Source organism: Hippoglossus hippoglossus, chromosome 24, assembly GCF_009819705.1.
Source record: "Hippoglossus hippoglossus isolate fHipHip1 chromosome 24, fHipHip1.pri, whole genome shotgun sequence".
In the NCBI taxonomy this organism is placed as follows: Eukaryota; Metazoa; Chordata; class Actinopteri; order Pleuronectiformes; family Pleuronectidae; genus Hippoglossus; species Hippoglossus hippoglossus.
In genome coordinates, this window is record NC_047174.1 from 5587501 (window position 1) to 5612525 (window position 25025).

Genomic DNA, 25025 nt, shown 5'->3' on the forward strand with positions numbered 1-25025 from the left:
GTTTCACATGTTCCAGTGTCATGCAAGAGCAATTCAGAGTGACAGAGGATTAAAAAAAACAGAATACGTGGCACTGAAATGAACCAAGACACTCTGTTGCACTTCTGTCCGTCCTGGAAAAAGGGATCCCTCACGGCTCTATCTGAGGTTCTCTATGTATTTCTTTTTTCTCTGTAGTTTTATTCTTACCCTTGTTGAGGCTCAAGCGCAGAGGATGTCACGCCTCGTTGAGGCTTGATCTTGCTGTGGCAAAGATAAAAACTGCACCCACGTAGCACACTGGCTGAATAACCTGATTCACCGCCCCAGCGCCAAACGGCACCTTGTGGGATTTTATCTAGCACATTTTTCGGTCAGATTTAGATTTAGATTTAAACAAATCTTTGACCACGTTGATACATTTGAATTGTGGTTTTTTCGACGAGCAGCAGCCAGCGGAGATTTCTACACCAAAAGTGTATGTAAATAAAAGGTGTCAAATATTCTCTGGATGTGTTAATATTTCATTTGGTTCTGTGACTAATGGGAGTAACAAGTACTTGTGAAGTACAGATGGGGATAGAAGGAACACGATTATCATTTGTATTCATCTTTCTGATCCTTACTCATCAAGTGAATCTATTATAAATCCACATTAGAAGCAAACATCTCCCTCATTCATCTGTATGAATTTCAGTTATCATTCACATCCGTGCATCTCATTTGTTTATCTCCGCAGGTGCGGCCACTGTCAAACTCTTGCTCCGGATTGGAAGAAAGTGGCAACGGCCCTCAAGGTAAACAAATCATCTCCGTCGTCTTATCACCAGCGTGGCTGTCGACTCACTGTTCTGTCAGCTGGAGACGTTTCCAATGAAAAGCTTTAACTCACGGAGGGAGAGATGCAGTTGCTCCAGCAGGAGTTTGATATATTTGAAATTAAAGTATTCTGACGGCTGAGTTATTATGTTTTTAGATAAAAGAAAGTACCACTTAAATCAGTCGGGAATAAAAAAGGTGCCTACAGACTCAAGGTTGTTTTCATTGCCGTCCACCTGACAGTCGGCAGCATGACTCAAAAAAGCCGGAAATAGTTTTCATGATATTATGTGGAGCGGTGGGAAATGACCCGAGAAAGAACCCATTACATTTTGAATCGATCCAGATAAACAAGCACATCCAGGATGATTTCTTTTAGTTCATTTACTTTGCGAGATAGGGCGTTAGCCTTGGCAGAGGTATGCAATCTCCGAGCACCCTTCCAGTTTTTATCTGAACTACACTGTTTGTGCAGAGAAGTCTAGCTTTCATAACCACTGTAGGAGTTTCTGAAGAGACACGGAGATGTGAAACTGATTTCAAAATTATACAACGTGCATTGAGAGACGACAATATATTTAGCTGTAATAAAAAGTTGAGTGTGAAAAAAACCATAACCTGTTTGTCCTGGAACTTTTCAGGGAATTGTCAAGGTCGGTGCCGTGGACGCAGATCAGCACAAGTCGCTGGGCGGACAGTACGGCGTCAGAGGGTTCCCCACCATCAAGATCTTTGGAGGCAATAAGAACAAGCCAGACGAATACCAAGGTAAAGACGGAAGCCATGCAACCTCTCCTTCATTTGTATTATTGTCTTTTTGGAAACTCTTCGAATGTTTTAAGTCGGTGTGAGGCAGACGTTTGGGTTCTATAGTGAAATGATGTTTTTGGTAGCAGTGACTGAACTCCTCACGTTTCCGCCCCCCCCCTCAGGTGGACGCAGTAGTCAGGCCATCGTGGACGGAGCCATGAACTCTTTGCGGAGTCTGGTGAAAGATCGGCTGAGCGGCAAATCCGGCAGCTCTGGCTACAGCAAACAGGTAGATCCAGCAGTGCACCTTGCAGTAGCTTTTTATTGCAGCTGTTTGAAACTGTGAAGTTGGTTAAGTCACGCTGAACTGCCTCCTAGCAGAGTGGCGGCGGCGCCGGCGGCAGCAAGGAGGACGTAGTGGAGCTCACCGACGACAACTTTGACAAGTTGGTGCTGGAAAGTGATGATGTGTGGCTGGTGGAGTTCTTCGCCCCCTGGTGTGGACACTGCAAGAAGTAAGTTTGGTTCCTGACACAGCTCACATCAACATATCACAGTACAGCAGAGGTTTGCTGCTCTAAACCCTGAAATGTGATGTTTGAAATACTAAATAACCGTTTTTTCTTTTTGGAAACCAAAACAAGCTCTGCAGATTATCCATGCAGACCTCAGTGAATAAACTGCTATTCTTTCAGCAGGAAGTAATCCCTAATAAAACTGTTCAGACGTCAGAGCTGTTGTGTTCCAAATTCATTGGATTTGTCCGGCTTTCCTCTGCCAACCTCATATTGTGGAATTGAACTCTGAGTGCACTGCATCATCCTCAGTTTTTCTCAACCATCGCTCCCTTCTGTTGTTGACAGCCTGGAGCCTGAGTGGGCGGCTGCAGCCACAGCTGTGAAGGAGCAGACCAAGGGCAGAGTTCGCCTCGGAGCTATGGATGCGACTGTACACCAGGCTGTGTCCGGCCGCTACGGGGTGAGTAGGACAAGAAATAATGTGGTACATGGAAACACGATTCAGATACTAACTTCTGTACTTGTAGATGCAAATTAACTAGAATAGCACTGCAAGATAGAAGTAAAACATTTGCTAAGCGATTTAACTAAATTTAAAGAAACCCTATGTAGCGTTCACTGAGCAACAGCGCCCTCTGCAGCCCCACGTGTTGATAAATTCTGTGTCCGAGCTATTAAGTGGCTTGAGATCTGACAGCGTACTGTCAGTGAACTGAAACACAACTGAACGGTTGATATTACCCATGATCCCCGGCTTCCTGAACCAGAAGAGCTGCCGCTGTTACAAATCCAACAAACTCTGGTTAAGAATTCTTCATATTTTACAAGTTTCCTGGAGATAAACACTGGTTTCTAATGACCTGAAGTATTTTTAACTGATCTTCAGTTTAGCTTTACTCTTCAACTTCATCTTTACTTTCTGCTGCAGCTCGTAGGTCTGACACTGTGACTGTAGCTGCAGCTTCTTTTATGTGGCAGTCACATAAAAGAAGAGCACGAAGTTAATGATCCACAGCAAAGTCTTTAAAGACTTTTATTACAGTTTACATAACCGATTTTTAATATTACAGCTGAAGTCCTTCCATTAAAAGACATATCAGGTTAAATAGAATCATTAAAATATATCTTTACTGTACTCAATCCCTAATTAAATTTCAATATGGAGCCATCTACAGCCAGAAATGAAGAAATGTGTGTTTGTGTGTGTAGATCCGTGGGTTTCCCACCATCAAGATTTTCCGCAAAGGCGAGGAGCCCGAGGATTTCCAAGGAGGCCGCACCCGTGGCGAAATCATCGAGAGAGCCTTGGATCTGTTCTCTGACAACGCTCCTCCTCCTGAAACGCTGGAGGTCAGTGCAGTAGAGTGTTTGTATTGTTGGATGCACGTGTGACGGTTTATAGATCACGAAGCAGGTCAAGCACCAAGCTTAAGTCCTTTTCTGACATGAACTCCAGAAACCTGTCTGGACAACTTGGTCCGATCTTGTTTTTCCAAGTTGTCATCTTTGTCGACGTCTTCTAAGTGTATTGCAACAGTTTTTCAGCCTGAGATATGTGTGTCTTCTTGTATATGTGAGGTTCTTTATTGTAAATTCTGGTTTCAGATTCTCAGTGAAGACGTCTTGAAGAAGACGTGTGAGGACAGTCAGTTGTGTATAATTGCCGTCCTGCCTCACATCCTGGACACAGGTGAGACCAGACACCCCCCCCGACTCTGAGGCCATTGTCAATACTTCAGAAATATGACTAATTATACCAAGTAGAAAGAAAACACAAATGAGACTTAAGACCCTTTTTTAAAATTCCTGAATCACTCACCATCCACGTTCCTTGTGTCTTTACAGGTGCAGCTGGTAGAAACGGTTATCTGGAGGTGATGGTTAAGATGGCTGACAAGTACAAGAAGAAGATGTGGGGGTATGGATGAGCATGGATTATTATTATTATTATGATTATTACTATTACTATCATTATTCTAATGACTGATCCTTTGTCAGCTGGCTGTGGACTGAGGCAGGAGCTCAGATGGACCTGGAGGCCTCTCTGGGTATTGGTGGATTTGGCTACCCCGCCATGGCTGCCATCAACACACGCAAGATGAAGTTTGCTCTGCTGAGGGGCTCCTTCAGTGAGACTGGCATTCATGAGTTCCTCAGGTAGGGGGCGCTGTTGTCAGAACTTGTTTCACTGAAGCAATGTCATGTAAAACACATCTCAAGTGTCGGCTGAATGATGACGTTCACCCGTTTCTTGCTCTCCTCAGGGAGCTCTCTGTGGGCCGTGGCTCTACCGCCACACTGGGAGGTGGCGTCATGCCCAAGATTCACGCTGTTGAACCCTGGGACGGCAAAGACGGACAGGTGAGTGGGAGAATCCCAGCTGCCTCGTGGTTTCATTTAGAGCAGCGCGAAATGAGAAGCAAGCCGCTCTGCAGCCAGTGTTGTTATTTGTCTCACTTCAGCAAGAGTCTTACAGGCATTCTGTTAAAAGTACAAACGATCTAAAACTGTTGCGTTAAGTATCTGCAAACAGATCAGATTTACTAACTGTCTTTACTTTACACTCTTCGTCATCTTCAGCTTCCTGTGGAAGAGGACTACGACCTCAGTGACATAGACCTAGATGACATCTTTGAGAAAGTTGAGTTATGAGTCCAAAACGGGGCGGGATCTGATCCTGACTGGTTGGGTCCTGCGCGACCCACCCCCCTCTCCTGTGGACGAGCGGGAGTCCTGGTCGCCCAGTTACTGAAATACTCCAGAAAAGACACATGAGACACCTGCAGTTTCTCTACATCATCTTTGTCAGTCACACGGGGACAGGAAGAATATGAGGGGGGTGAAGTTGTCATGTCCCTGAAGTGAACTCTCGAACCTGCTGAACAGAAGAAGCTGCGTATTTATACGACCGCCACCCTCTGAGAGGAGGAGTGAGGAGTTTCTGAATGTGGCATCGCAGTTATTCAAGTCCCTTCTTCCGCCATCTTCAAGCACCTTCTCTAGGATGTCTACTTGTCAGAGTAACACTTCAATGTCCAGTCTGGTGTTTTCTAAATATACCTTTTTTCTTTTTCCTTCTCTTTTTAAATCAGTGAACGTTGAGAATCTTAGTGGGTTTGGCCCCATGTCTGTCCCGGACAAGGGAATACTGTGGGACTTCTTGTGTATATTTTTCTTACACGACTTTATTTCAATTGTGTGAAAACAAAATGACGTTTTTGTTACAAAAATAAAAAGGAATTAAAAACAATCACGGGCTTCCTTATTCACGTAAACTGTTACAATATCAGAAAACACGTATCACTGAGCGCATGCAAATACCAAAGGCATATAGAGCTCGTTCAGAACGGCGACTTGTCGATATCCTGAACAACCGATTCAATCAAATTATACCAACTGACGTAATTAGTTTTCCTCTTCATGTAACATAACAGGACTCATAATACTTGCAAGCATATAATCCAGTCAGTATAAATATATATGGCACAGCAAGGCGAGGGGGGGGGAGAAGCTTATACACAGACTCGAGCAAGTTCAACGTCCACAGAGGAAAAAAAAACAAAACAAGAAATCAATTATCCATTCATGTAAACATTAAGACAGTGGAGTGTAGATAAACTGAAAGGGTTGTGTGGTGACGACCGAGCAGCACGAAGCTGGAAGTGTGTGTGTGTGTGTGTGTGTGTGTGTGTGTGTGTGTGTGTGTGTGTGTGTGTGTGTGTGTGTGTGTGGTGTGTGTGTGTGTGTGTGTGTGTGTGTGTGTGTGTGTGTGTGTGTGTGTGTGTGTGTGTGTGTGTGTGTGTGTGTGTGTGTGTGTGTGTGTGTTGGAGAGAGCGTGCGTGAGCGTTCATGTCTCTGCCCTCAGAACTGACGAGAGGCTCCCTGATCGGACTGCAGCAGTCTGACGATGGACGGGTCGCTCTTGGCACCTTTGATGAACTCCTCCAGCGAGAGTCTACCTGTGGAGCAGAGACCGAAAGGAATAAAGAAAGATCTCAAAATCCAGATTTTTCATTTTCAGCTCAAATAACAAAAATATAACCAGTGCTTCCCCCAAGAACACTACACATTTCTTAAATTATAATAAGCTGACATTAACCTTTTTGTTCAGTCATTCATACCTGTCCAGTCACATCAACCAGCAGGGGGTGTCACTGAGCCACTAAATCTGTTTCACAAATTCTTTCAGCGAATTGACAAACACACAAAAAGTAACAACTGAGCAGCACATTCCTTAAAAAGTGGCTATTTTAAGAATCTTATGTAATGATGTTTACTGATGTCAACACTGAGAAATTGGTTCTAAGAATATTTTTAAAATGTCGGTAGCTAGGTATGACTATGATATTAATGAAACAAAACACAATTATTGCCTCTATTTTAACACTTTTTTTAGTATCTAAATATTTAAACTAAACTATAAATATTTACTAAAGTGCATTTTATAACTACAGGGGTATTAAAACATATTTCATCTTTTAGTAGTTATTACTATGAAATGTGCTGCACTTGAGTTGTGACATATTGATTATTTTGATATTGATCTATTGCACTATTTAAATATTCTATACATGACTTAACATTTTTATTTGTTTTATATTGCAAGTAAAATCTCTAAGCAACCGAAGATAAAAATAAAAAAACGCAAAAATTCATGTAAGTTTGCACTTCCTGTTTTTCTGTCGGTCAGCATCTGTTTACGTTGCGTCAGAAGTGGAGGTTAAGTGACTCTATGGAACCACGTGATGTTATTAAACCTGAGCCACAGACACTCACTCTGACCTTCAGACTTTCTGAACCTCCTGCTTCAAAACATCCTGAGCTGCCTCATGCTCTAGATATTGAACCGTGACACGTCCAATACATTCAGGACAGGGAGACACGGGACATGATTCAAGGACATTTGTTCAGGATGTTTCTCCATAAAAACATCCACAAAAACATCCAAAATGAAAGCGAACACGGATCTTACCATCATTATCAATGTCCATCTGTCTGAAGATCTTATCTGTCCTCTTCTCTGGTGTCGACTCATCCTCAGGCATCTTCATCACCGACGACACCATCTTGTAAATTGCCTACAAACGACATTCATTAAGAAATAAGAATAATAATTCTGAATTTTCTTTGTCGTCTGTGTGAAGCTCTCAGGCGTCACAGATGAAAAATTACTGCTGCTGTTGCACTCGCTGCTCAATTCTCTCACCAGGGCTTTTTTTTTCCAACGTTCATTTGTATCCACAAACAGCGGACTGAGCCAATATTGATATGGCCCTGCAGGCTGCTCAGCTCACCATATTGGAAGAGTAAATATAGCCCCGGTGATAAGACAAGAGAAAGGGCAGCCTGCATTCGTGACGCCAGGTGAAAGTATCTTATGAATTCAGACCCGGAGCTAAGTCGTCACACAGGAAACTAAAGTGTGTTTTGCATATGACTGAAAAAAACCAAACAATGATCATCTCCAGCTGCAGAGATTGGAGGAGAGAGGATCCGCTGCTTGTCCTGAACTCAGTGTCTTTACCGACCACATAGTGAATCTACTGCGTTAATCAAGAAAGTAGCCGTCAGCTTAATTGATAATAAAAATAACTGTAAGATGCAGCCTGAGTAGGACAGAGTATTAGGACCATATTGAAGGGGATAAAAATCAAGAATAAGGTCACAAGATTATGATGATAAAGTCATAATATTATGAATATAATATAATATAGAATATAAATTCTTAATACAGTGAGAACAAAGTTTTAATATTATGATAATAAAGTCATAATATTATGAGAATAAAGTGGTAGCATTAAGTCATGTTATGATATTAATATTATAATAAAGTTTAAATTGTATCAATATTTATTCTTGAAATATGATTGTATTCTCAAAATATTATGACTTTATTATCATAATATTACCATGTTATTATCAAAATGATTCCCTCTGAGTGGCCGTAATACTCTGAATCTGTAGAACAAGTGAAACATTAGTTTATATTTAGTTTTAAATAAACGATATTTCATATTTTATTTATGTAAACTCAGCTTAAAATGTGCTGAGAGAGAGAAATGAGATTAGATATCTACGTTTACGTCTGGCTTCCATCAGAGGGAAAATTCAAATTCAGGTAAAAGTATTTAAATTTACCAAACTACCATGTAAATTAGCATTAACTAAGATTAAAGCCTATATTAATAACACATTTAGATGAGAGGAAGCCGATTATGATGGAATATAGAGCACATCCATGAAAACCTGCTCATTCAGTTCACATCCTCACCTGAACTATCTCCAGCATCTCTGCTCGACTTATGTATCCGTTCCCGTCCAGGTCGTACATGCTGAAGGCCCAGCGCAGCTTCTGCTCCAGCCCGCCGCGAGACGTCACGCTCAGGGCGATGATGAACTCCCTGAAGTCGATGGTGGCATCGCCGTTGGTGTCAAACGTGCGAAAGACGTGCTCGGCGAACTTGGAGGCGTCGCCGTAGGGGAAGAAGTTGGCGTAAATCTTCTTGAACTCCTCCACGGTGAGATGGCCGGTGGGACAGTCCTTGAGGAAACCGCGGTACCACTCCTGCAGCTCGTGGTCGGTGAACTCCGTGTTTTCCCTCAGGTCGTTCAGGACCTCGGGCCTCAGCTTGCTGTTCTGTTTCCCCATGTCACAGCTCGCTCTCTCTCTCTCTCTCTGCAGGCTGATGGGTCGGTTGGCGTCTCTACCTTCTCCTTTCACTCCCTCTGTGCTCTCACTCTCCACGTCGACGGCTGCTCGGCTTCCTCCGCTCCTGCAGGAGACCAACAGCCCTCATTAATATCCTTGTGTGAAAATCATCAATGATTCATCGGTTCAATATTTCCCCCTCAGTTTGCTGCAATGTTTTCTCAGGAAACATCTGCTGAAGACGCTTCTGAGAAACGACGAAAATGGACATATGAGGCGATACAGAGGAAGAAAAGATAAGATTATAAGTATACTGTGTGTGTGTCACTGTATGTGTGTGTGGTGGGAGGTCTGGTCTCCGTGGCTACTTTATTAATCCTCTGGCAGAGCCATAATTTATCAACCCTTCGTGGCAAGGCGCAGAGACAAGTGTCCTGGGGCCTTGTAATTATCAATAAAGCCACTTTCTGAAAGGTCAGGCTGATGCTGTCTGTTGTTACTGAGAGGACCAGATATTCACCTCCACCACCGTTCCCACAATAAAATGCATACTGTAATTGATTCCAAGCAGGTGGGGTTCATGCACTGACAAAAGAGAAACACAAAAGACGGCTTAAAAAATACCAACGCAAACACAGACAAATCACCTGGGCCTATTCACCTTTGGTTTCTGTGGTTTGTCTCAATGCTGTTTCCATGGTTATATCCTGCAAAATTGGGTTTATTCATGTATGCAGGGGCATTCATGACTGGGGATATGAGGACGCATAAACACAGCACATCCACAATAAAGCTGTAACAGCATAATAACTATTAGGCGGGAAGCTTTGTGCATCCAAGCCACTGATGAAGCAGAGGCAAACATGTGCTAGGAAGCAAAAAGGTTACGACACCTGCAGGGAAAAATACATATGTGTGCGCGTGTGTTTTCAATTTGAACACACGTGCACAACACCTCTTTGTTGCCTTTTGAGAGTTCTGACCTGATTTTAGGGTTCAGGTTACATTAGGTTTAGGTTTGGATAGAGGAACTGAGCCTCTTTCCAATGAAAACACAACAGAGTCATGATCGTAGAATGTATATAAAGATGGACGACGCGTCTCCACTTCCTCCACAAATATCCCGGATATGAACGCTGCCATCTTGTTGTGCTGACGTTGTTTGGAGCCAGAGTCTGTGCAGCAGGGATCGGGGGATGGAGCCGCGGGAGCAAGGTCCAGCAAAGGCTCGACCAAAAAATGAGTCTGCCTCAGCTGTCAATCGTGACGTTAGCACATGATTAACAACCAAATTACAAATACATCAGTGTGATGAGAACTATTTTAAATCAGAGAAACCATCTTTGAGAAAATGTATTTGACAGGTACTTAGATTTGTTTCATTTGGTCCATGCCCCCTCCAATAACATGGAGGAGGCATGATCTATGACCTATTCTGCAACCTGAATAGGGAAGCGTATGGGGCTGGGAAATAGCCACATGATTCATGAAACTAACGTGTGTGTGTTTGTTTTAGCGTTGCTGAGTTACTTTCCAAAACGTAGCAGACTTTATTTGTCATAACTTTGGTCCCTAAAGACAAAATATAAAAAGACACGATTTTACTAGAGTTCTACATGAGGACAAATAAAACCAAACAATCGTATCTTCCCAAACAACCGCAAACATTTTAGTATTTACCAACTAAAATCTGTTTTTCATATGAGGTTCGAGAAAAAAATAACCCAGAACGATATTTGGATGAATCACTGAAGTAAAACATGAAAAGTAACAAATGACAGCAATCCTTTGTTTTTGTAGATCTTAGGAAGAAATGTACCAAAACCTGAGCTGATCTTTCACCACATGTATCTGGCAAAGTGGGAGTGGGAGGGACAGAGAGAAAGAGAAGGGATGTGCGGGGGCAGGGAGGAAGAAAGAACGGAAAAAAGTATGACACATAGAAAAGAAAAACTATTTGCAGCTATACTATGTGAGCTGCTTTTCTAATACCAGCAGTTCAATTACATAATAATCCCTCTGAATAACACCTCCACTGCTCGGAGTTACCGATAATGAATTTATGGGAGAGAGGGAGAGAGATGTATTATCCCCATGTTCTCTTTCTTTCAATTATTGAAATCCCATCGCTCCCATCGGGTTATTGGCACCGGAGCGATCCTATCTAGCGTAGAACAAAGCAGAGCGAGTGTGAATCTGAATGAGGTCTTTTCTACACACTGATGCTCCCGTCTTATAATTGTTGCAGCGGTGTAATTTCCTGGAGAGTAACGTGAGACGCGGGTTTGAGAAACAGCTCAAAAGAAATCTGGGCAAACCAGACGCATTATACATTGATGCAGTTCATTTCTCACACCTCACTGTGGATCACGGTGTAACCCCAGACCTTTCCACTCACTCATGTATCAGGCATTAGCTACACATGTTTCTATATCAAACAGAAAGGTCAACTCTAATTACACAAGTGGAGGAAAAAATATTAGAAACGTTACTCTACTGCAGTCCTGTACAAGTTCAAATAAAATACCAGTGAATGAACACAACAACTCAGACTGAATATATCAACGGAAACATTATGGACGTTATGAACTTTGTGTTTCCGCTGAGCGATGTTGCACAATCATCTGAGCTCATCCTCTTTTAATCCTACATCACTAGGGTAGAGTCAGAGGAGCCAAGAAGCACAAGTTGTTGTTAGAAGATTTAAAGTTCATCATCATGTTTCTTCATCAAGTGTTCATCACCAGCTGAAGAAAGACCAGAACAAATGTACATCATGGTGTATAAAAAGATGGACGACGCGGCTGCCAATTGTGACCTTTCACGCTGTTTTTATAGCATCTAATAACTACAATGTGTACTTTTCAGTTTGGACATGTCCCATCCACTATCATGGAGAATGGAGGGATCTATACTATGACCTATACTACAGCAAGCCACCAGGTGGCGATATAGATGCTTTGGCTTCATTTTGGAGGGGTTTGATGTCTTAAACTCTGGCAGCCAGACGGTGTCAAACATTATGAACAGAGATCCAGATGTTACTGGTGTGATGTTCAGGTCATCCATGCCTGCACCCCCCACCTCCGGAGAGAGAAGCCCTGCACAAAGAATGGCTGGAACCCTGTGTGCAGCATGTGGCTGAAAATATTACCGGTCCACAATATAGTGTTGGTGGGTGATTAGCTTTGGTACCAGTGCAGTATGGTTGTAAAAGATTAATAAACATGTCGAATTCTCCAGCTCCATCATGTATGAATTATATTTTACATCTGGTGTTTCAGCCCGGCAGCTTTTTTCAAGAGTTAAAACATATGAACAATGTGTTCATCATCAAATCACACCTGATACGTATCAGACCGTCTATCAGTGCATGTTGTAAATGCATCTGTAGACACTAGGAAGTGTGGTTCTGTCATGAGTGACGACTCCATAGTTGTATTGTAGTTTTAATGTCTATCTATACTGTCTTATTGTGTTATACTATGTTTTATACTGGATAAATACTATGTTGTTAAACTGGCTTATACGTTATTAGTCTTTTTACACTGTTTTTATGTTTGTCTTATTGTTATAAACAGTATAAAAATAGATTTGTACAAATTATTATGGCTGAAAACAGAGCAAATCTCACATTGTAGGATTTTGTGTGTTTGCCGTAGTATCTAACAATCCTCTGAAAGACACAGAGCAGGACCCACGCGAATAAAAGAAAGGCTCAACGTGACAGTGTAATATCATTGTCTGCTGACTGTGTTTTCACTTGGCAGTAGGATAAATCACACGCCGCCCTGCAGGCACGACCGGAGTCCTTCCGCTCCAACATGCAACAGGATGAGGAAGCGACAGCACCTCCTCAGCCTCGACGGTCACATGGACTTTTCCAGGACAGCTCAGTGCAGGCTGAGCTGGAGCAGACGTAGAAATATGGGCGTTGCTACTTATTCCCTCAAACACACGAAGCCACACACAAAAAAAAAAGACTCCAGAAGATTCCAGGCTAAAAAAAAGTGCCGCCCTGACTTTTCAAGAAGCCGTGAAGCTAATTAAAGAGTTTATTTCGAAGAGGAGAGCGAGTGAGTGCTGAAATATGCTCATTAAACCCTAAAGCTAAAGTAGACTCCCCCAAATAAAATGTGTGATGCAATTGAGGCTGTATTATTGTAACGCAGTCTTTTAGGAAAACAGGGAGAAGATCAGACGATTTTAAGGCATTTGATCAAACTTATTCTTAGATGTAAATTACTTACTAATCCCATGTGACATATTGCTGCAAGAAAACAGACAGATTGGTTGTTTTTAAATCATGTGTCACTGAGTATACAGGGTCATTAGTGTTATGTTTTTCCATTTGTGCTTGTAAAGAGTAAGCACAACCCACAGCGCATACGCACACATAGCTGCATTTGAGATTTCACAGGATGTTTTATGTGTTTTCACAGCTGGAGCCTGTCTCTGACCTATTCTGGTGGATTTTAAGTTGCTGCACTTTTTGCAATGTGGTCAGAAATAACTCTGAGTCGCTGCTCTGACATCCCCGTGACCTCCTCCTCTGCTGAGAGAACCGCGCGCTCGCTGCCTTGACTCGCACGGAAAGTTGCCAGAGAAGTTCACAAGCTGCGAACGCACAGTCGGAGCACGTCGCTTGATACACAACAGCCCATCGATACTGCCATTCAGAGTTTGCGATTCCCCCTGATTCCACAGCAACAGCCTCTCTCCTTGTCCCCCATTTCCAGTTTTTCCACTGGGCTCCTGCTCGTCTAATGAAACCAAGCATCCCCAAGCATCCCCCCCCCCCCCAAAGCTTCGATGGGGACTGTGTAAACCCATGAACAGGCCACTTTCACTGCTGTTTGCCATTCTCAGGCCCACCTCATTTCCTGGGTAATGGCTTGTCATAACAAAGAAAGCCTTTCTTCTTTTCCCAGATGCTCATTACTTTGTGTACGGCGAAGATGGAATTCCGTGAAAGGAGAGGTGAAGGGTGTGTGTGTGTGTCTGTGTGTGTTTGGATGCATACAAGCACACAAATGCACATGAGGTGGGGTGAGGGGAGTCAGGCTGTAAAAAACCCTGAGTGGTACATCCACAAAACACGACACACAGCTGAGAGAGCTGTGCCTCAGTTGGTGATTTAGTGAGACCACTCGTGTCCAAGTTTAAACCCAAATGTTTAAACTAATCGTTTCATTTGCAACGAAATTTAAAGAATGAATTGTTTAAGTGCATTTAAGCACAATATTCACTGGTTCCAGCTTCTATATTGTAGAATATTTTCTGTTTTTCTTTCCTTTTCTAAGATTGCAACTCAAATATGTTTGGGTTTTAGACTCTAGGTTGGACGAGACAATATGTCCCCTTGTACTCTTGGACATTGTGATTTACATTTATCGACTGTAAGACAGAACCAACTGTCAAAATAATCCTAATAAATAATAAAATAACAATAGAAGAGTTTGTTTGTGATGTGATGAGCATAAACAACCCCAAAATAGATCTGACTGTACGATTCATGATGACACAGAGACGTCAGAGTCACAGATCATTTCCCATCGTCAACGCTGCGTAAACAAGACAGAAAATACTTTACGCCGTGTCCGTGTTGTGCCTCTTTTGAATGAAATGTAAATGAAAGAAACTGATATGGTCGGTTGCACAGAACGGCTGCAGACTTCCCATGGTGCGTGCAGCCTGCTGTGCTGTGGCTGAGCAAAGAGCACTCACTGGCTGCAGCCTCCGTGCACTGCCGGTGTAACCGCGAAGGCATCAGGTGGGTGAGGAGTCGGGCCGGGCGTTCGAGGAGGAGACACAGAAAAATGAGCTCTCCGGTTATTCCTCGCTCGCAACGCCGCTTCGCAGCAGTTTCTCTGAACTGGTGTCAGGGAACATCGTGCACTGGATCAGGATGAAGTCCCCTGACACGCCAGTAGTCAAGGCAACAGGGTAGCACTAAGGTTTATGAGAGGGAGGCGATGTAACCATCAATCTGGGGCGAGAGCAGGGCAGGAGATTTATCAAGACTCAAGAGAAACAACTGCATTTTTTATGTGCGTGTTTAAAATGCTGCTTGATCTCAAACAGTGATTTTCTCCTTCTGTTCAGCATCATGCTTGATATTGTGAAGTGCACACAATCCTATATTTTGTGTCCTAGATGTCACTCTTGTTTACAACTGAAGCGTTTACAACTTGTTTTTATTATGGCACCGAGTTTGTTCGATGTTTTCCCCCCATTTGAAGTGGGTCTTTTTGAATTTGGCTTAAAGTTGACATGATGGCTGATTATTAAAAAGCCCCAACGCTGCAGTGTATTAGTTTAAATGAGATGACTGGCATTAACAACTATAGCAACACACAAAGTTTGAAGGGTCCCATCACAAGTTAATTTACTATATATGGTATCTTATCTTTAAAACTAAATATTAGTTTATTGACTGTATAAACATTGTATAAGCGATATGATTTAAATTCTTATATTTCTAATATTGTCTAATGTTGTGTGATCTTCAAACTGCTTTTCTTTTCTTTAACTTTTAAAGCATTTTACAACTGTATTTGTGAACAATGTGACATAAATAAAGTTTGTTATTATTATTATTATAATAAGGCATCGTATTGTGATTACATGAACATAAGTGACCATTCTACAAATCCCTGAGTAATTCAGAGTCCTTTCTTTTAGGAAGCAGTAAATAAAAATGTCATCATCTGAGCTGGATTTATTCAGAAGAGTCGAATTAGTTTCAAATCTAGATCACGACTCGACAAATTCACTCCCACAGCATCATCGGCCACTTTTAGACCACTGCAATGTCGATGAAGGAAAATCTGAATAGTGTGATGAAGATGCGTACAGTGTTTCCTCAGCCTGTGTTTACAGTGTGTGAGAAGTAGGCTCGTCCTTATGGGTGTAGCCCTTCCTCCCCCTCCTCTCTCCTGGGGACATTAACTGGAGAACACTTTGAAAAGTATCCTTTCTAATTGAGTTCAAAGTCACGTAAACTCACCTCTTTGAAGGGATATCAGCTTGTTGAAGGGAAAGTCCACTTCTCCTCCCTCCAAACTTCACAGTCTGAACTTCTCACCTCCTCCTGCTGCTCCTGCTCGAACTCCAGGATGGTCCAAGATGTCTGACACGTCACGAGCCGGGAAACGAGCACGTGTGGGTTTTATCAGAAAGGTGTGACCGGTGTGTGTGTGTGTGTGTGTGTGTGTGTGTGTGTGTGTGTGTGTGTGTGTGTTTTAAAAAGAAAGCCTCTGGTCTGGTCGCTGCAGCCTCCAGTTCTCTGCCCGGAGGTTTTTATCATCAGTGGAAGATGTGGCACACAGCTCGGTTTTCATCCGACTCCTCCAAGTCCGAACCAAAGGGGTTTGACTCCGTGTTTCAAAGCGATTACACTTGTTGTTTGGACTTCTGGAAGCATGAGTTCGCATCCAAACAACTGGAGAGCGCCAACTAGCGTCGGAAACAAAGGTGACCGGGATTTAAAGATGGTTTTATAAAGATTTACCCACTTGTGAGTGATGTTTTGTGTGTTGGCCCCACCCCCCTGCGCCACGAATGGTTCCGTCCACACTCGCCGCTTCCATCGTAGGAACAGTCGCAGCAGCGTCCTGTGGAAAATGATCACTGGGGACTATTATTAGCTCCATATCTAAAATAAACTGTTCACATTTGAGGGAAAATCTTGATACTAGACGATGCATTCGACCGACTGCACCCAAACGTACACGTTATCATGCATTAATCAAGTCATTCTACATTAAATATTTAGATAAAACAATTCAGTTATTCAATAAAATACACGTTGTACTACAGTGTCCTGTAAATAAAGGCTTTACTGGCACGGTTCTATTAATACGATGCTCTAAAGATACATGAAATTAACAAAAAACACATCACTCTTCATAAACCGGCACAGGAAGATCTGTTTCCTTGTTTGATACAATATCTAAAATAAACTGTTCACATTTGAGGGATATTCTTAATTCTAGATGATGCATTCACCGACTGCATCAAACTATCATGCTTTAAGTACTTAAAAAAACAATAATGCTTTATTAAATCTTGAATAAAGCAAAGAAATAATTAAATAGAACACAATATGTACGACAGTTTATTATAAATAGCTGCTTTAATTGCACATTTCTATTATATAGATACATAAAATAAACACAAACACATCACTCGTTACAAACCAGCACAGGAATATTGGAGAAAGTGTGTTTCCCCTTCGATATCTGAATTGAACTGTTCACATTTGAGGGAGAATTTTGATACTTGATGATGCTTTAATCAATTCAAATAACAGTCATTCTATATTAAATGTGAGATAAAACAAAGCAATTATAGTGCAAAATACAGTATTTACTTCATTTTGTTATAACAAACTGCTTTAATTGCATATTTCTATTATTGAGATGCCAACATCCATAAAGTCAACACAAACACTTCAAGCTTCAAATACCAGCGCAGCGAATACTTGAGAAAATGTTTCCTTGTTGAGACCTCATTCATGTACGATGTCTTAAATTTGAACCTAAAAACAACCCTAAGATATTTAATCCATCCCACGACTCCCTCTAATGTTGTGGGACAAGCTGCACTAGAGAGCGGTGCTGTTACACAATCAGGCTATAACCCATTTTCCTCTATTTTCCCACCACACCACGACTCCTCTCACTGAAGATGAGCACTCGTCCATCAGCACCTGTCACACTAACTTCTCTTGTGTTGGCTAAAGTGACACTGCAGGGAGGGCGGTGTGTATGTCAGCATTTCGGCGAGTGGATAAATAATTAACCCTGTGTGTGTGTATGTGTGTGTGTGCGTGTCTTCCTGAAGCCCGACACCTGTTCCTATAAGCACATGGAGTGTTTATCTCCACCTAAGAGTGAGTACAATACAGACGAGGAGGGGAGGAGGGGCTCGTGGCGGTGACAAAGCACTCTGAGGTTGCCTTTGTTGCTTTTGTCAACTTGCAACTCAACACTGACACGGGCCTGTTGCTGCGTCATACAGATAAAAAGCATCAGTGGAACTCCTTTATGAAAGTACTATGGTATACTGTACATTTTCCATTTACCACATAAACCCAAGTTATACTACAAATGAGTGTATATGCACGAACCAAAAACTGATATGATAAAAGACACTTTGTACCATCTTTGACGAGAAGCAAATAAAAGCTGTCAAGGGTCACATGCTATCTTTTTTTTAAAACCTTATAACCTAGATTGCGAGATGCAGTTGACACCTAAGGAAAACTCAAGGGTCACTTTTCATTGCTCTCTCTCAAACGTTTCTTTCTTCCCACATGGAAATTGCGAGATTGCAGTTGAAATCTATGGAAAAAGGTGGTAAGTAAGTGCTCGACAATACAGGTCACATCCATACAGTGTTTCTAAGAAGAGCTCCTCTGTCAAAAGCCGGGAATCGAACCAACTGCAATTAGTGGACGACCTGTGTCTACCTGCTGAATGTCAGTTGTTAGGTATTTCCACACTTGCACAGAATGATAAGATAAGTGTAGAATTCTTCCATAAAATTGGTTAAATATTGAAACTTTCCCATATTGACTCGAAGCAGTCTCCATGACAGCTGAGCATTTTGCACGAGGTGTGGCTGAAAGTCATGAAAGCGATAGTAAGTGGATCTTAAGGGGACAAATTTAAAAATTCAACACATGGCTCCATCTATACTGTGACATTTCACATGTATCTGCAGCGTAGGCATCGCGTCGATGCTCTAATCAAAGACAGAAGCAGAAGTTGAGTGACTGAGCAACATTGGTTAAGTCAAAGAATCCCAAAAAAAGAGACTGTAGTTATAAAAGAAAACTGCAGTGAAGCAGAGGTACAACGTTTCTGTCGTCCTGCAGAAACACAATGAACCACAAGAGGCTGCAAACAGCCCTTCAGCCTGCTCCTCCTGCTGCAGCGCTCCTCCTGCAGCTGGATCCCATGACTGCTGGCTGCAATATAAGGGCTCACACAGGCCTGTTGTCACAGGGGCACAGTCGGCCTCCAGCCAATTGCTGCAGAGAATCCTGTGTTTGGTTTTAGTGGCGCCATGTTGTGTCATTTACTGCTCGCTCTGAGAGCAGATTACGATACGGTACTGCTACATAAGCACATGTGATTTACAGGTACATGTATGTTCGAGCACATACCAACATATAAACATGACACACACATTCACACAGACTACACACACACACACACACACACACACACACACTTCTCATTCTAAAATCTAAAATGTTTTTCTTTTAAAAAATACGCACATTTCCAAAGTATTAAATGTGTTTGATTACAGTTTAAACCATTGATTTGAGAGTTATGATGATGCTACATTTATCAAGTTCTTGTTACTATGAAATAAACTCTTTTTTGACATAAGAGATTCATTGATTTTGTATAATACTTTCAAAAACCAAGTATTTTTGCTATTTTCCAGATTTGCTATTTAACCCCAGATTTTATTAAAGGCCAGAAAACACTTTAGCAAAAACATTTACGTCATCATGGAATGAAAGGTCTGTCTTCATGCTCTTTCATTATTACTTCACAGGGACTGGACATCATCCCACCGTGGTACAGTGGGTGGTCCAGCAGGATTTTGAACTGCAGTGACCTGAGCTGATTAGATGAACTGTTGTTCAAATCTGTGAGAGAGTTTTGTTTCTCCATAAAACCGTGTTGACCCTCTGTCCTCCATCCATGGCACATGTATGTTTCATCCGAGCAGCTGTAAACGCAGCACACACTCCTCGAGTATTGATCTGTCTGTCTTTACATTATGCAGAGTGAGGGGCAATGCTCCCCCCCCCCCTATAGACTCGTCCTCTGTCAATATTTGGGGAACACGTTGCACTGAAATCAAGGTTTAACTTTAGTGAGGGATAATAACATGCCCTTTAAATTAATTTTCAATGTACACCCAGGAACATGTGAGACTTCACCATCTCGATGTCCATTCTCTGGACATTCAGAGGTAAAGTGTCCACCACCATCCCTTTGTTTATTTGTGGGGACTTCTATCAACTTACAAATTGACTTTCATTAATATCTATATGGATCTAGTGTTAAAGGGGTTCAAAGTACCTACTGAATTATCCTCCCTCAGCTCGGTGGAGCATTTCAGATCGTTTAGATTTAATGGCCCATAACTTTATGGTTTTTATGGTTATGTTACCAGTCCAGAGCCAAACTGCATAGTTAACCAGCTAGTGAATAAAGAGGAACAGCTAGATAATCTGATATTTCCCTGTTGAGTTGGTGTGGACCAAAACAAAATGAAAAATAGAGATTTGACTTTAACTCAGGTGGTAAGAAATGAGATCTGGTGGATGTGTTAACAGAAAACTCAACAGTTCTACTTTTATTTATACAAGAATGCATCAGGGCCATTGTAGGTTGAAAATAAATTAGTAAAACAAATTACAGAAAAACTTTAAAAGTTCAGTGTGTTGAATTTAGCGACATCTAGTGGTGAAGTTGCATGTTGCAGCTGAATACCCCTCACCTCCCCAGTTTGGGCTACTGTAAAAAACATGGTGGCCTCCGTAGAGAGGATTCACTCCAGATTTAAATTCAAAGTATTTAAATATAAAGGGTAAAGAAAACAACACAGCCGAAACACACCAGTGAAAACATCACTAGGATTATTTTATGTTCAAAACGTGGATATTCTCAAAGATTAAAGAGTTAAATTAATGAATAACAAATTTACATTCTACATTCACACTGTGTCGTATGAAGAAATAAAATCACCCCCATTCTGTCCAGTGGACAGTGTTTTGTGGGGTAATGGCTGTGACCATGTGTGATTGAAATCTGTACATGCTACAGTCGATAGGACACGATAAGGCTGCAGACGGTACACTCATGTGGACACGCTGAGACAGACTCCTGATAAGTTCCATGTGCGGGGCGACCGGCCGCTCGCTTATCATATTTACACTGCTTCACCTTTTATTGTCCCGTGTTGATAGTGATTACGCTGATTGGACTTTCCTAGAAGTTTCTAGATGAAGAATGATTTTTTGAGCAAATTAATGCATGACTCCAATACCTTGACATTGTATGTGTACAGTGTATGAAATATATTGTGAATGAATCAGTAGCTTTTCTGCCTATTCTGTAATCTACAATACTTATTACTTGGATAATCATCAAGAGTATCTGGTAGTTTATCAGATTACAGATGATTTATGTTTAGTAAAACGCTCACTGCATCATAAATCCAGGTTATGTCATATTACAAGACAGAAAATGGTCAGAAAATGACATTTACTCTTGATACCAGTGAGGATGATTTGCACATTTGAGTTCACAGAACTGAATAATAAAGTTCTTTGCATTAGAAGCTGTGAGTCTTCAACAAAATGATTTATTAATTTGATTGCTTTTCTGATATGATAACTTTAAATATCGGATACTTGATGTAAATGTCTGTTTCCTAATGGAAAATGTCTCAGCTTTGTGTTTGCCCAACGGTTACAGAACATCCTGCAGCCCAAGCTCTGTCCTGGTTGCAGACTTCTTATCACTACTCTGTTATCACCCTTGCCCCTGATGATACCCTGGACTGTAGCTGTAGATTGCATACAGTAAATGTATCATTTTAAGAATCCTCCACGTTTGTGGTTCTCCTGTAAATACGTGGCAACTTAAGTCCTCATTCGGGACCAAAGAACATCCCTGATGAGACACAACATCAGGTACTGGTTAAGGATTATGGGTTATGTTTGCATGCTGTTCACAATTCAGTAAGCAAAAATATGTTTTCAGCAATAAAGTTTCATGTGCAATGATTTTTTTTTTTGCCTGATGTTGCAAAAGCAAAAAGCACATTTGAGACAAAACAAAATATTCACAAGTTCAGAAAGTTTCTATCACAATCTATGGTCGGGGAATTTTAATGCTCCTGAGAAGCCAGGCATACTTTTAAAATAAAGATATAACATTAAGATAAAGTAGCTTTCAGTTTTGTTCCACATACACTCCAAACCCAATATTTATCAACCCCCCCCCCCAACAAAAACCCATCTCCTTAAGTGTGCATTATAAGATTCTGTGAGGCAGAAACTCTCCAAATAATGCTTCCTTTCTTTTACCAAAAGTTACATTTCTCTATAATTTATTTAAATATTTTTTCACAAACATTTGGCAGCTTGGTTGTTGAGAAATCAATTCCTAAATCCTGAGATTCTCAATATTTGAAATATCTGTATTTTTATCTGCAGGGATTCCTGCATATGTGAATCTTTAGTCAATGTACAGCACACACAGTACACGTATACATGCATGTACTGTGTGTGCTGTACAGTACGTGATAAACTTCATACAGTGACTGTCAGCTGAGCTTTTATTAGTCTGGGTCTAAAGTTCCATCGGTTGGTTCCTGATAAAGTTGAAGAAGAATATGACACTAAGTGACTGGTGGTTTATGACACAGTGATACCCTGTGCCTGACTTCATTGTGTCTGGACTTTCAGCCAATGTTTACTCAACCAGATTGACTAATAGGTCAGTAAACTGTAGGTAAATGTATTTCAAACTGCATTACAGCTACAGTATTTCTTTGTGGTAATTAAATCCTGTGTACATAAAGTTTTTTGCATACTCACTTTTACACATAATGCAACATAGACATATGCATCTGTCTTCTAGAAGTTGTTGCACTGGTATAAAGACCTGTCAGTTTATGTAAAATGGGCTTGAAGACATGAAGCAGCAAATTGATGTTTGTTTCTTTGTTTCCGTAATGAAAGTTACAGTAACCAAAATGAGAAGAGCAAATAAAAAAATCTGCAGACCACAATACGCAATAATAGGTTTTAGATCTTATCTGTTCAATATTAAGCAAATTATATACAACCAAATACACAGATTATAATTCAATGATTATTACTAAGAGTCAGTATTCTGGTGTATCCTGACAATAAACCTATAGTGGGTATACTGTAATTTAAATAAAATAATAATTTTGTTCACATTTAGATCATGAATTGTGACTTCAAAGCAAATGAACATATGATCAATTTAGCTATAATTACTATTGTAATATTCATAAAAAAGATTGTAGTAATGATCTTTTAAGATCCAGCATTAAGTGATAGTGATAGTACAGAAAGACATGGACAGACAGGACGATGACTTGTCCTTCCTACTGTGATTTGTACTGTTTGCATTCGAGGAGATGTATTTGTTCCCTTTCCAAGCAAAAGGGGATTGAGTGCAAATTGGAGTGAACTGTTCAATGTGCCAGGGACATACTGTATGTTTGGATGCACACGATAAATCTGCAAACAAAGTGGGGCTGGAAACTCACTTTCCCCTTTGAAGGAGACGTCCTGTCCAATTTCTTTGCACCTTAAAGAAATTGAACTGAATGAGAAAAGACGCATCACACAAATGTTCACAAATCGGTCCGAACAGCAAAGTGTAAGTCAGTCCAAATAAGATCATAATGTCCCAGAATGATTCTACATTTTATATTTGTTGTCTGAAGGGATGGGTATTGGAAATTAGCCTTTGATACAAATGCTGTGATGGATTGCATTGGATTATTGCTGTGTAATTATCTATGTATTGTATATATCCCTATGAAATAGGCATTAAAATAATAAATAATAAAATAGTAAAATGTTTATTTTGCAGGTTTTGTTAGGGGATGAGCATTTGCATTTACAATTCTGAATAAAATGACATTTCTTTGCTTTAGAAGCTGAGAGACTGAAAACCATCAGCACCAACAGCCAGCCACAGATTTATTAATTGATTTATTAATTCGATACCTTCTCTGATATCAAAACGTTGAATTTCTGCTACTTTATGTAAATGTATTACCACATGATTTTTAGCTGACAAAGCTGATGATGACATCCAGGCTGTCACTGTAAATGTACATTGTTCCTAATGACTTACCTGGTAAAATAAATGTTTGCTGATTTGGCAAACTGTAGCACAACAGTCCATACTGTAGGGTTGGGAAACGTGATCAACAGATAATCAGGAGCACAGGAGCAAATCATAGATCGTGTAATGTGTGCACTCCTCTATCTCTTTCCAATTGTCCTGTGCATGTGATCATGCAGTTGGATCCTGCAGTTTGATCATGCAGTTGGATCATGCACAATCCGACGGCTCCATGTCCTTTTCAGTCGACATATTGAGTAAAAAAAAACGCACTTAATCTCAGTGTATTAAACAGCTGACCTTTACACTGAACAACTGATTGGGAAAGTGTGCCCAGAGCTGCCCTGCAGGGGGACAGCACATGTCCACAGCCGAGGGTTCACAGAGTTTGGGATCACTCTCCTCGGCCTCATCAGGTGGACCAGCAGGGTCACGCTTTATTTCTTATAAACTCACCATGGACCAGTTACATTTCCTCCACCCACTACCCTCCTGATTCTATTTTTCATCTGCAGACATTGCAAAGACTTCAGCAGCTTGTGGAAAAAAAGAAGGGGATAAATATCTTTACAATCCCCAGTGAAAAAAGCACACAACACATTAGCTGTAGTGCATCGTGACAACACAAACGAGGAGAAAATGATACACAAAGGGAAAATTGCTGTCAAATACAGAGGTGGACCAAAAAATAACTTAAAACATATTATCAGCAATCATCCTTACTAATGAAGGATTTTATTACAGCAATGTGCTCGAAAGTGCTGCAAATTGTTGTTTCTGTATGAAAACAGTTGAATATTAAAGTTGACGGCAGGTTTAAATTAATTTAAATGATGGAGAAGCAAACGTTGATAATACTGACAACAGCAAACAAGATATACATGTAATTCTGTATTTGGTGACTGAGTTTATACACAAGTGAACTTCCATACATTACACTGCCTTTCCAGTGCACAACACAGCAAGACTTACAGTGGACCTCCTGGTGGTTGCACTGTGGAACTTTCTGAATACGCCCGAATATGTGTAATGCAGCATGTACTGCATGATTAAAATAATCAAAGGGTGCGAGTTTCAGCCCCTTTAATTCTCCCACTCTATCATCTACCCTGATCGCCGAGAGCACGATGCACTGATCCTGTCTGAATGCTGCTCAACTGCAACAAGGCCTGGAGAGACAAACCGAACAGAGGCCTCTGCACCCACAGCTTAGATCAGCATTTACAAACCCACAGGGTCATTTCAGCAGAAGAGAAAATATCTGCATTAATGTAAAATTTGCAAAAATGTAATAATTCTGGGCGAGATTGTGAAAAAAAGCCAATGAAAATACAAAGTGTTCAGAAGCATAAGCTCCCTTTGGACTTTAACTTTGTTCATGTC

The 25025-nt window shown here is 41.0% G+C and overlaps 2 protein-coding genes across 5 annotated transcripts in view; one reads left to right on the forward strand and one right to left on the reverse strand.

The window, feature by feature from the left end:
* Nucleotides 1-23834, forward strand: part of pdia6 (protein disulfide isomerase family A, member 6) — a 24854-nt gene extending 1020 nt beyond the window's left edge. The window contains exons 3-17 of one of the 3 annotated variants that reach the window (XR_004613211.1): nucleotides 719-776; nucleotides 1440-1566; nucleotides 1731-1837; nucleotides 1930-2063; nucleotides 2412-2526; nucleotides 3276-3416; nucleotides 3672-3756; nucleotides 3912-3984; nucleotides 4065-4223; nucleotides 4331-4427; nucleotides 4647-4755; nucleotides 14055-14060; nucleotides 14585-14595; nucleotides 16047-16050; nucleotides 23822-23834. Coding sequence is in view for 1 of the 3 variants with exons in the window: in XM_034579212.1 (XP_034435103.1) it covers nucleotides 719-776; nucleotides 1440-1566; nucleotides 1731-1837; nucleotides 1927-2063; nucleotides 2412-2526; nucleotides 3276-3416; nucleotides 3672-3756; nucleotides 3912-3984; nucleotides 4065-4223; nucleotides 4331-4427; nucleotides 4647-4718 (1171 nt within the window). In the remaining 2 variants the exon portion in view is untranslated. Of the gene's footprint in view, nucleotides 1-718; nucleotides 777-1439; nucleotides 1567-1730; nucleotides 1838-1926; nucleotides 2064-2411; nucleotides 2527-3275; nucleotides 3417-3671; nucleotides 3757-3911; nucleotides 3985-4064; nucleotides 4224-4330; nucleotides 4428-4646; nucleotides 4756-14054; nucleotides 14061-14213; nucleotides 14220-14584; nucleotides 14596-15973; nucleotides 15983-16046; nucleotides 16051-23821 lie in introns of those variants that run through there. The other 2 variants (XR_004613210.1, XM_034579212.1) reach the window with 2 other exon arrangements.
* hpcal1 (hippocalcin-like 1) lies at nucleotides 5101-15940 on the reverse strand. Of its 2 annotated transcripts, none has more exons than XR_004613212.1 (5): nucleotides 15725-15940; nucleotides 8338-8839; nucleotides 7039-7144; nucleotides 5875-6025; nucleotides 5101-5728 (listed from the first exon to the last, which is right to left on the reverse strand). XR_004613212.1 is itself a non-coding variant. In XM_034579216.1 (5 exons), exons 2-4 carry the CDS (start codon nucleotides 8713-8715, stop codon nucleotides 5928-5930), a joined length of 582 nt encoding a protein of 193 aa, XP_034435107.1. In that variant the 5' UTR covers nucleotides 8716-8839; nucleotides 15725-15940; the 3' UTR covers nucleotides 5101-5728; nucleotides 5879-5927. The 2 variants fall into 2 exon arrangements, 1 of the variants encoding a protein (XP_034435107.1); XM_034579216.1 differs by having other exon boundaries at nucleotides 5879-6025.
* Nucleotides 23835-25025: the final 1191 nt, after the last annotated feature.